The sequence below is a fragment of the Triticum dicoccoides genome, chromosome 4B (assembly GCF_002162155.2).
Source record: "Triticum dicoccoides isolate Atlit2015 ecotype Zavitan chromosome 4B, WEW_v2.0, whole genome shotgun sequence".
NCBI lineage: Eukaryota > Viridiplantae > Streptophyta > Magnoliopsida > Poales > Poaceae > Triticum > Triticum dicoccoides.
The window spans coordinates 364910220-364922580 of record NC_041387.1 but is presented as its reverse complement, the minus strand read 5'-3'; the positions used below and the strand labels follow the sequence as shown (position 1 = coordinate 364922580).

General features: G+C 40.4%; 1 protein-coding gene across 8 annotated transcripts; it reads right to left on the bottom strand.

The window, feature by feature from the left end:
• Positions 1 to 4726: 4726 nt before the first annotated feature.
• Positions 4727 to 11803, bottom strand: LOC119296168. 8 transcript variants are annotated; one of them, XR_005144958.1, is made up of 8 exons: positions 11555 to 11803; positions 11391 to 11477; positions 8569 to 10444; positions 7842 to 7914; positions 6296 to 6519; positions 5294 to 5583; positions 5035 to 5212; positions 4727 to 4948 (listed from the first exon to the last, which is right to left on the bottom strand). XR_005144958.1 is itself a non-coding variant. In XM_037574555.1 (7 exons), the coding sequence occupies exons 1-6, from the start codon at positions 11609 to 11611 to the stop codon at positions 5318 to 5320; spliced, it is 609 nt and encodes a 202-aa protein (XP_037430452.1). In that variant the 5' UTR covers positions 11612 to 11803; the 3' UTR covers positions 4727 to 4948; positions 5294 to 5317. The 8 variants fall into 8 exon arrangements, 1 of the variants encoding a protein (XP_037430452.1); XR_005144952.1 differs by lacking the exon at positions 8569 to 10444 and having other exon boundaries at positions 5294 to 5418; positions 5517 to 5583; XR_005144953.1 differs by lacking the exon at positions 8569 to 10444 and having other exon boundaries at positions 5035 to 5188; positions 5294 to 5418; positions 5517 to 5583.
• Positions 11804 to 12361: the final 558 nt, after the last annotated feature.

Genomic DNA, 12361 nt, shown 5'->3' with positions numbered 1-12361 from the left:
ACATGGCAAGCAAAATAACAACTAAAAAGTAAACATAAAGTTCAATCCAACAAAGAAGCTAGTGGCAGTAGCCAAGAATTTAAACCCTCAACCGTTGCTATCATATCAGAGCTAAAAAAATGCTGACGGTTCTACGGTCGAGCACTATGGTGAACCCTCAACCGTTGTCGTCATATCAGATCGAGCTAGACGACACCAGGGCTCTAGGAGCGTATCTCGAAAGCTCCCATGGCACCATTTCAGAAGGGGAGCCGATCCTACGACCACCATCGACAAACTTGAGCGTGTGGAGGCGTTCACGAAATGGCACACGACAACCGACGCCGCCCGTGGCTCCTCTCCGGAAAAAGCACGACATGGACGCCCCTCTCTAAACCCTAGAACACTAGGCGCCGCCACTGCCACCACTCCTCCAGGGGCAGCAGCCAAGAATTGAAACCCAGGTTTCAATTATATGTGCTAAAAGCCTCTACAATTCTCTAGCTACTTCTCTCTACTCTCTCCTAAGTTTCGGTGAGCAACAAAATCCTCTACTCTCTCCCCTATATGATACTAATTAACAGTAGGATCTAGAGATGCATATGTGATACTAATCCTATTAATCCATATGTGATACTAATCCTATTAATCCATATGTGATACTAATCCTATTAATCCATATGTGATACTAATTAACAGAGAGGGAGGAGCGCCGTGTAGGGGAAGCAAGGGGAGTGGCGAGCCGCCGCGGCAAATCGATTGGAGCCATGCATCGAAGCGCGGAGCCACCATGCAATCCCTAAGTCCCAAAACATGGCGAGCCGCCGCGACAAATCGATTGGAGCCTAGCTAGCTAATGTGGCGCGCGCAGGGAGGAGGAGATCAAGAGGGGGACTTATGGGGCTGGAGCGTCGGAGGAGGCGAGAGGTGACCGCACATGGTGGCGGCGCATGGCACCGTCGACGGGGGTGAGGCGGCCGGGGACGAACCCTAACCGCGGCGGGGCGCTCGATCGGGCCGGTTTTCTTTAGCTATAATAGTAGCGTTGGGTGGAGCACCACGCTACTGCTAAGCCCACCAGCTCTAGCGCCCTTTCAGAACAAACGCTAAAGCTAAGTGGGCTATTGTTTCTGCCCTGCGGCCCATGTAACAGTAGCGCGGCCCAAGCAAACAAACGCTGCTGTTATATGTTAGTAGTAGTGTGTTTTCTACACAGCGCTACTGGTAAGTACTAGTAGCGTGGGGTCACAAAAACGCGCTACTGGTAAACTTCTATCAATAAGCATTTTCCTAGTAGTGAATGAATGAGCTACTGACTTGTTGGAAATAATACATACTGATGTATGCAGACCAATGAGTATTAAGGCTCGTGGCAGGTATCGTAATTTTCTGACCTTCACAGATGATTTGAGCAGATATGGGTATATCTACTTGATGAAACATAAGTCTAAAACAGTTGAAAGGTTCAAAGAATTTCAGAGTGAAGTGGAAAATCATCGTAACAGAAAATAAAGTTTCTATGATCTGATCGTGGAGATGAATATTTGAGTTATGAGTTTGGCCTTCAGTTAAAATAATGTGGAATAGTTTCACAAACTCATGCCACCTCGAACACCACAGCGTAACGGTGTGTCCGAATGTCATAACCACACTTTATTTGATATGGTGCGATCAATGATGTCTCTTACCAATTTACCGATATCGTTTTGGGGTTATGCATTAGAGATAGCTACATTCACGTTAAAATAGGGCACCATCTAAATCCGTTGAGACGACACCGTATGAACTATGGTTTAGCAATAAACCTAAGTTGTCGTTTCTTAAAGTTTGGAGTTGCGATGCTTATGTGAAAAAGTTTCAAACTGATAAGCTCAAACACAAATCGGAGAAGTGTCTTGATAGAATACCCATAGGAAACTGTTGGGTACACCTTCTATCATAGATCTGAAGGCAAGTTATTCGTTGTTAAGATGGATCCTTTCTAGAGAAGGAGTTTCTCACGAAAGAAGTGAGTGGGAGGAACTAGAGCTTGATAAGGTAATTTATACCTTCTCCTGAATTGGAAAGTAGTTCATCACAGAAATCAGTTACAGTGATTCCTACACCAATTAGTGAGGAAGCTAAGGATGATGATCATGAAACTTCAGATCAAGTTACTACAGAACCTCGTAGGTCTTCCAGAGTAAGGTCCGCACCAGAGTGGTATGGTAATCCTATTCTGGAAGTCATGTTACTAGACCATGATGAACCTATGAACTATAGGAAGCGATGATGAGCCCAGATTCCGCGAAATGGCTTGAAGGCCATCAAATCTGAGATGGGATACATGTATAAGAACAAAGTGTGGACTTTGGTGGACTTTCCCGATGATCGTCAAGCCATAGAAAATAAATGAATCTTCAGAGGAAGATAGACGCTGATAGTAGTGTTACTATCTACAAAGCTCGACTTGTTTCGAAAGGTTTTCGAAAAGTTCAAGAGGTTGCTACGATGAGATCTTCTCACCCGTAGCGATGCTTAAGTCTGTCTGAATCATGTTAGCAATTGCCACATTTTATGAAATCTAGCAAATGGATGTCAAAACTACATTCCTTAATGGATTTATTAAAGAAGAGTTGTATATGATGCAACCCGAAGGTTTTGTCAATCCTAAAGGTGCTAACAATATATGCAAGCTCCACCGATCCATCTATGGACTGGTGCAAGCATCTCGGAGTTGGAATATACGCTTTGATGAGTTGATCAAAGCATATGGTTTTATACAGACTTTTGAAGAAGCCTGTATTTACAAGAAAGTGAGTGGGAGCTCTGTAACATTTCTAAAAACTATATGTAGATGACATATTGTTAATTGGAAATGACATAGAAATTCTGGATAGCATAAAAGTATACTTGAATAAGAGTTTTTCAAAGAAAGACCTCGGTGAAGCTGCTTACACATTGAGCATCAAGATCTATAGAGATAGATCAAGACGCTTGATAAAGTTTTTTCAATGAGTACATACCTTGATAAGATTTTGAAGTAGTTCAAAAAGGAACAGTCAAAGAAGGAGTTCTTGCCTGTGTTGCAAGGTGTGAAGTTGAGTAAGACTCAAAACTCGACCATGGCAGAAAATAGAAAGAGAATGAAAAGTCATTCCCTATGCCTCAGTCATAGGTTCTATAAAGTATGCTATGCTGTGTACCAGATCTATTGTATACCTTGCTCCGAGTTTGGCAAAGGGAGTACAATTTTGATCTAAGAGTAGATCACTAGACAGCGGTCAAGAATATCCTTAGTGAGGACTAAGGAAATATTTCTCGATTACGGAGGTGATAAAAGAGCCCGTTGTAAAGAGTTACATCGGTGCAAGCTTTTACACCGATCCCTATGACCCTAAATCTCAATCTGGATACATATTGGAAGTGTGAGCAATTATCTAGAATAGCTCAGTGCAGAGCATTGTAGACATAGAATATTTGCAAAATACATACGACTCTGAATATGACAGACCGTTGACTAAACTTCTCTCACGAGCAAAACATGACCATACCTTAGTACCCTTTGGGTGTTGATCACATGGCGATGTGAACTATGGGTATTAATCATATACAGATATGAATATTGGTGTTAAATCACATGATGATGTGAACTAGATTATTGACTCTAGTGCAAGTGGGATACTGAAGAAAATATTCCCTAGAGGCAATAATAAGCTTATTGTTTATTTCCTTATTTCATGATAAATGCTTATTATTCATGCTAGAATTGTATTAACCGGAAACTTGATACATGTGTTTTTTTGAATATTTTACTTGATACATGTGTGAATACATAGTCAAACAGAGTGTCACTAGTATGCCTCTACTTGACTAGCTCGTTAAATCAAAGATGGTTAAGTTTCCTAGCCATAGAAATGATTTGTCATTTGATTAACGAGATCACATCATTAGAGAATGATGTGATTAACTTGACCCATTCCGTTAGCTTAGCACTTGATCGTTTAGTATGTTGCTATTGCTTTCTTCATGACTTATACATGTTCCTATGACTGAGACTAGATGACCCGTTGCGCCGATGGCGCAAAGGCCGAATGCAAGCTAAGTATTGAAAGAGTGTGCATTAAAATATGTAAACACAAAATGAAACATATGGAAATAAGTACGGTGATGATATACAAATGGTGGCTATTTCAAAAACATACCACACAGCAGTCTAAGCAGCAAATAACCGATGCAGAGGATGGTCTTAGGGGATTACATAAGATCCAAAAGGATGATAAGCATAGAAGTCTTGGTAGGCATCTATACTAATGCTATGTTATATAACAAGGGGCTCTTGGAAAAGTGCATGGATGAACCCGGGTACATATGAACCCACTTTGAAAAACACATTTCTAAATTCTAAAAATATCTGGAAAAAAATTGCACGCGTACGTCTCCATGTTCTATGTGCGTGCATAAAGTTTCACGAAAAAATAACTTTTTTTATGGCCTGTGCAAAAAAAGACAAAAAATTATGTCGTGAAACACTATTTAGAAGCACTGAAATTTGTCTTTTTACGGAGGCAAAACAAAAAGACATCTTTTCATAAAACTTTGTGCCGCGTACACACATTTGCAAACATGTATGCCTGATATTTTCTTTTGATTTTTTTTGATATTTTACAACGTGCTTAAAATGAAATTTTATGAAAAGTGGGTGCATATGCCCATGGGTTTAGATGGTGCCCTCTCGGGGCTCTTGCTACTTATAGTGAGTAGACGATGAGGCACAGTCCCTTGGAAGTGCATTTGAAGGCGAAAGCATATGCTTGCGTATTGTTCATGTGTGCCTAACAGAAGAAGTCGCTCCAGCCTCTAGTGATGGTGGCCCTTTTGTTAACATCCTTGATAAAGTGGGCTGTAACAGCAGTAGTTCCGTCTCCATTAGTGATTGATACTTCATCATGGTCAGCATCCATGTGTGGGAAAAGGGAACCCTAAAGTACTGAAAATAACAGTAAAGTATAGTTAGTATACCATTTTATACCATGTCATTGTATGAAACAGAATAGAGCAATTGCAAATGATTACCATTCTTTTGCTATCAGTTGCAAATGTTTCTGTCATGTGGCACACATAGTAGCGATCAGGCGTGGTGGTGTTGGGATGATCTTTCACAGTCTATGAACATTATGGTTGTAGAGCATAACTGTGTTGCCCCACACAATGTGGCGACTAAACTCATCTAAGTGGTGGATGTCAGACTTATCTATGTTAAATTATACAAAGTTATACCATTTAGCAGTTGATGTGAGAGTTGTTTTAATGAGAAGAGTAATGTAGCTCTTACCACAGAGAATGTACTTTCCAGGCTTTAGATGGATTTTCTTGCCTTTGAACTTTCGGATTGACTTGCTTTGCGAGGGCGATGAATATACTCGAATGGCTTGTTGTGCTTCTGACACAGTGGTTCGTCTGTGATGAATAGATAAGGAGATCATGGTAAGTTAAAATAATGTCTATGATTTGAAACCTAATTCAATAGTCATCATAAGTATGTTTTTGAGCATTCCCATGGGTAATTTGGCCACCACTAATATCACTGGTTGTGTCTGCCTCCTCTTGTTTAACAGCTGTCATCTGGAAAAAAGTAGTAGAATAATTAAGCTCACTTATCTGCCTGTGGTTTCAGTTGGGATGTTTAACAGTGATGCATATGTCTTAATATAGTGAGACTGATTATTATTGGACATAACTTCACAGGCCATTAGTATGAAATTGCAAGTGTATCAGACTGGACATAAGATGGTTGTCTATGTACTGCTTTTTGAAACGAATGATTAGTGCTTGTCATATATGTATTCCTATATGTAGATAGAAATGGGATAATATAAACTATGCAAGATATTATTCAGCAGAATAGTTCAGGTGTCATGGCGATCTTGAGACTGGGCAATGACCGATGGTTGTTCCCATATAGGTGGCCACGGCAACGCATGGGATACTGCCATCTTGCAATCAAGCATAACAGTTGCCACGACCCTAGGTCAGACACCGCTACCTTGGCAAGTCCAATGACTACAGATATGGTACAGGATATTGTGTAGACACGGCAACTAACCACAAGTTCATGACAGATGATTATAATGCATTGACACTACAGTAGTTAGGTTTCTATAAGTGAAAGAATGAAAAAGTTGGGTTGATAAATAGATTTGATGCTTTATTTGTGTAGAAGTGTCTACGAGATCTATATTTGATTAGATGAAATAAATTGATTTGCCTCATTATTGATTCCCTAACCGAAATCTTGGCTAGCTTGTACAAATTTAAGGCATCAGTTGGAGCTTACCTTGTAAATATGGCGATTGGAGCGCTTATCTACAAGCAAAGATGTGGCATGTTGGTTGGTGAGGCCTTGAGCCAGACGCGTCATGAGTGCATACGTCCGCAGCACGGCGTGACGACACCCATCGCTGCTACTGGGCAGCGGCTTCTTCGCCATGGCACCAGCAGCTGGCCGATGCCAGGACGGTCGCTGTCGATGCGGATGGGGGAGACGGTGCGGTGGCGGATCTGGATGAGAAATCTGTAGCGTCTGAGAGCAATGGGAGCTTCGGTTTGCTTCTAATAATGTGGCACCAGAGGCATATAGGCCCAGGCAAACATTTCTATGGGCTGGTCATGGGCCGTGCAAATTTTAGAAGGCATTCTATTAAGCAGGATGCATCACGGTCTATTTTACAGGCTGTTTTTTCGTTGCTGGAGAGTGTTCTTTTACGTCTTCAAAAAGTACAACTACATTATTATGTCTGTCAACAAAAAGTATTTTTTTTTTGTGGATGTGCAAGACTGGTACAGAGATGAATTATAATTTTATTTTAATGAATTTTTTACTGGCACAAAATATTTCTCTATAGAATAAACAAGTAGCTGTGTGAAGGAAAGAATTTGACATAATAAAGGAAAATAAAAATGTGATTTCTATAAAGGCGAAAGCAAGAATATTGCATTGCAAAGGTCAATCTCCATGGAGTTTGTTGCGTGGAAGAAGGCAAAAAAAGTATTTGAAAATTGGCTTTTCTTTTTTACCAATAGGCATGCATATTTTTTAAGCATGTATAAATTCCAATCAATTAATTTGATTGCTTGCATGGCATAAAGAAAGACAAATATTTGGGACAAATATTATGAAGCAAAGTGTTGGTTTATTATATGCATTTTTTTATACATGGTATGTCAATATATATGCTCATAAACTTCAATACATGCACAATGACGCGAAACCCAAAACCAGGTAATAAAAGGAAGCAACATGAGAAGATTCAGTGAACAGAAAGTATGGTCAGATTGGTAATTGTAATTTAAAGTATGATCAAATTCAGAAACAACAGTGACAATACAAATTTAAAGTATGGGCAACTTTAGAGACATCACTGATAATACTAATCACAGGGAAAATGAAGTTCTTGGAATTGTGCTAGGAGACTCGAGCAAATTATGCCAGGAAAGAAACCAAAAAAATATTTGTGTGTAGAAAGCAAGTGTACAACATACATGAATGTAATAAATATTGCAAAGGAGCAGGAAAAATAAAAGAATTGGTTATATGTGTGACCACTCTTCTTATCTGTCACAAAAGGCAAACTCGGTATTGATTGTATCCTATGGTTAGAAATAGGTAGAGAATGATTCAGTTAACCCTACAAGTATATCTCGAACCATATCCATCTTTCCACACATAAATAAAGTTCTATACCAAGAACCATGGATCCAAACGGCACCAACCAACATTCATAGCAACATGTGCAACCCCTCACCTCAACCAAATCCAAGTGACAACAAAAGAAAGTGTCAAATTGAAGCAAAAAATAATAATAACAGAGTAATCCGGGTACCTGAACACCCAAGCCAACTGAAGTCGTGGTTGTAAGGGAAATCGTGAGGCGGCAAATCCACACCGATCAGTACCTGCAAAACATCAGAAAGTAGACAAACAAACACTATCAATCAGGTGAAGAGAACAAAGATGAATGGGAAAGGGGAAAACTAATAAACTGGATCAGGTCCGCCGATAGCATTTAAAAATTAATCTGAATCATGGGACCCGAAGAGACAGCTTGTCTGTTTTTAATTATGAGCCTACTTCTTACCTTAAGATTGCAAACAATAATCGTACCTGTGTCAATCAAATAAAGGTATGGCATCTTCATCACCTAATACAAACCAGTAAAGGAGCTAGATGGAAAGACATCTTTCATGGCAACTCATGTTGTGTGTATGCATAATCGAGATGTGATTCAGATTTCCTAGGCGGTGAAGAAAACCACATGTAGGGATAACACCGAGCATAACAACCTCAACCACAACAACAACCGATTAACAGCGGGAATAACAATCATCCAGAGAGAAGGTATTTCCCTGATTAGAGTAGCTAACCTTCCATCACCTACAAGAGAATCCTTAAAAACTGCACCCACAGCAGAACAGAAGAACAAACCAAACTAAGACAGCATTAACATGTTGTATCTTATGCAAGTGACCAGAAGATGAGAATGCTTGCCGGCAAAGGGGATCAAGGTAATAATAACCTGAAAACATCTAGGGAAGTAATGTGTAATGCACCTAGCAAATAAAATAGAGGACGTAGAATATTCAGTCAGCATTCCACAACTTGACTTTCCCTCTGGATACATATCTTGAGAGTCATAAGATATGATCTATTTTACATGCGCTCTTATCAAATCTTCCCAGCCAGCTGAGACCTCCGTCTATTTCCTAGAGCTTCCAAAACAAAGCAAATACAATTAACTTCAAATTATAGAAGTTGCATTGTGGTATATATTTAAATATTCTACAAAAAAAAGTGCACATAACATATCTAATTGAACCTTCAAAATCGTCAAGTAGATATTAAAGAAGATATAATCATCAGTGTGAGTGTACTGTCCATAAGTGCATTGGTGCCTATTTTGTACAATGACCTAGAGAAAACTCCAGTACATAAAAAGGAAGGTTTCATTTATGGAAATTGAAAGATATTTCTAGCTTTTTACCGGTTCAGACAAATAATGCAAATATCAAACTGTCGATACGCATGGCAATGGTTTGTAAAGGACGCCTGCACCATGATGTAAAACCATTGAATCAAATGTCAAATTGTATCATAGAAAAGCAAACACAGTAGACATTGCTGATGCCTTGGCTACAATCTATGGTTCATCTTGCATCAGAGACTGCAACACAGGGATGTATTGTGCCTGGTTCATTGAGTTCAAGGTGGTGCTTTGATTCAGAGGAATTTGGTAGCATCGCGGCTCATGTCGTGGCAAGGTTACTACTATCCAGAATTTATCAGGTCCCGATGTTCATTGCTCACCGTACCAGATGATCTGACCACCCATCGATCCGATCAGTTTATAGAACTTTAGACCCAAAGAAAATAAATAATAAGCTTGTCCAATGTGAATGACAACAGTCTGACACACCACAGCTCCCCAATAGCACAACAAAAGATTTAAAAACCCCGACAAGTGGCTAGTAAATATGAGAAACTCCTAACATATTATCTATAGCAATCAAAGTCACGCTAAGTGCTACGCTCCCAGCTTGTCTCGTTGCCACGGTCTCAAATGCATCGAGAATTTCAAATGGTTACTCTTGAAGGAACATAGTAAGTCTGGCCGAAATTTATGTGTGGAGCTATCATGATTTTGGTGTACAATAACCCATAATAATTTGTGATCATGTACACATATTATCCAATTTGTTTAGCAAACACAGGGGGTCTGTAGTATACTGAAAAATATTTGGCAACCCACGGTGCAAGTTGAGTGTTCTCAGGCTCTTTTTTGTCTTGTTGTAATAGTCAGACTGCCTACATTTAAATTTAGATGTAAAGCACCAAAATAATTGTCAAGCGAAACCAATAGTGCCAGAAAATTAAGAGGAACCAGAGCCTTGCAGAAGATCAAGAAATAACAATATAAAAACTATTTTTTACATTAAACCAGAACTTTGCAGAAAATTAAGAGGAACCAGAACCTTGCAATAGTGAAAGCATTGTTTGGTGTACAGAACCAATGATAATTTGTGATCATCCATAGTGCACAGAATTAAATGACAGTAAGGATATTGGTTATTCTATCCTCCTGATACCTACTGACATACACCTAACTTGAAGTAGAATGGAAGGGATGTACTTCAAAATCGAATATGAAATTACGCACATATAATGGCAGTGAAAGGAATAAATTGTTCAGCTACACAACCTATCCAGTTTGTTTAGCAAACACAGGGGGTCTGCAGTACTTTGAAAAATATTTGGCTATCCATGGCGCAAGCTGAGTGTTCTCAGGCTCCCTTCTGTTCTTGTTTCAGACCAGCTGGGCATATTTCAGGGTTGAAGCCATCACGATATACAAAAAACGGCAACCATCCTTGGCCTCCATTTCTCATTCGCTTTCTTTCTCGAGGGTATACCAGAGGTGCTTGTACATACCTGTTTTGGAAGACCTATCTGATGAGCATAAGAATTGTGGATTTCAATCGTAGAGAATGGTTAGATATATTGTCAACCGCATAATCCCAAAATAAATGTGTATGCCTTAAGATATCCTGCATTTTAGTGATGAATTTTGAATAGCACTGAAGATCCTAATACACCGGCACAGTTAGCTAGATGATTAGGGTCGGGTTCATCATGAGGACTTAGATGAGCAACCTGACGCAGTTACACAGCCGCGTGAAAACGTCATCTTACTTGCTCCAGCAAGACACATTCAAAATAAGACAGTGGTACACATGCATAGTAAACTCTCATGGACCTCTGGGCAATCCAATAAAGCGAAAAAACCTCCGTATGAACCAAATAGTCCTATGATGTATACGAGCTTACTTTTCTTGAAAATAAAAGTAAACAAACATATCATCATATTGCAAGAAACAAATTTCAGAATCAGACACAATGAAAAACAGAACATAAGAGGGGAAGATAACCTGCTTCAGAAAAATATCCCGTACATAAGAATGGCTACAGGTCTTGTGATCTTTCCTCATGGATTTTGGCAAACCATCAAGTTTAGTAATAAGTAATACAAAGAAGGTAACATTTAGTAAACGAAATCCTTAAAAGCAGCACTCACTGAAGCATATTACTGCATAACCAGTGGGCTGGGTTGGGATTGTAGTACGCCGTAGTCGAGATAGTCAGCGGTGTTGACGAAGTCCAACTATCTAATTAATAGGCATGGAATGACCACACTAATTCGTAATTTCGCCAACCGTAGACATGTATGCGACTTCTAACCAGGAATCATTGGAGCCAAATATACATTGTACACCGACTCCTATGGCTCAAACAATTAGAAATTGAAAAAGCAAATCTCAAGATCCCTTGTACGAACAAAAGAATGAACTAAGATAGCAACAAGAAGAAGAGAGACAACCTGAGTTAACTTATAGGAGCAGCACACACTCCTGAAACCAGATTGAACAATCCTTGCAATCTCCAACACCATCAGTAGAGAACCCACCTGCAACATGAGCATAGGAATCAAGAATCAGACGAAATTGGGGAGCAAAAAAAGGGAAAAGGAAAACGGAACCGCACCAATCCTTCCCACTCTCGCCGGCCTCCTTCCTCTCCCCTGCAGGTCCACTCCACCATGATGTGACCGCTCTGGCCTCGCTGCTCCTTCCTCCCATCGTGGTTCTTCCCTTCTCCTCGACCTCGGCTGTGAAGACCTCACCGGCGGGGCTCTGATCTGCGGGGAGAGCATGGGAGTAGGGGGGATAGGGATTGAAAGTGGAGGCGAAAGGGAGGAGGCGATGCGGTGGGAAGAGCATGGGACGAGGGGCGAGGAGGAAAAGTCAGGGGTACGCGCGGCTGGACTGGTTTATAGGGTTTTCACCATGCACTGAATGGCCCACCTCGCATGTCCCACTTTGTGTACGTAAATTTGGAGCACACCTCGACTCATTGTATGGACCCGCAGTTAACAAGGCCCATCTGCCATGAACTTCTGAAGCATCTGCGAATGTGCAAAACAGACCAACGGCTGGCCATAAGCCAGCAGTCAAAAGTGGTTTATATGTTCAATTATGCAACTCACGTTTACCGGAGGAACACTTTGTGTGCTACCAAACGTCACAACGTAACTGGGTGATTATAAAGGAGCTCTACAGGTGTCTCCGAAGGTACATGTCGAGTTGGCGTATTTCGAAATTAGGATTTGTCACTCCGATTATCGGAGAGGTATCTCTGGGCCCTCCCGGTAATGCACATCACTATAAGCCTTGCAAGCAAAGTAGCTAATGATTTAGTTACGGGATGATGCATTACGTAACGAGTAAAGAGACTTGCCGGTAACGAGATTGAACTAGGTATTGAGATACCGACGATCGAATCTCGGGCAAG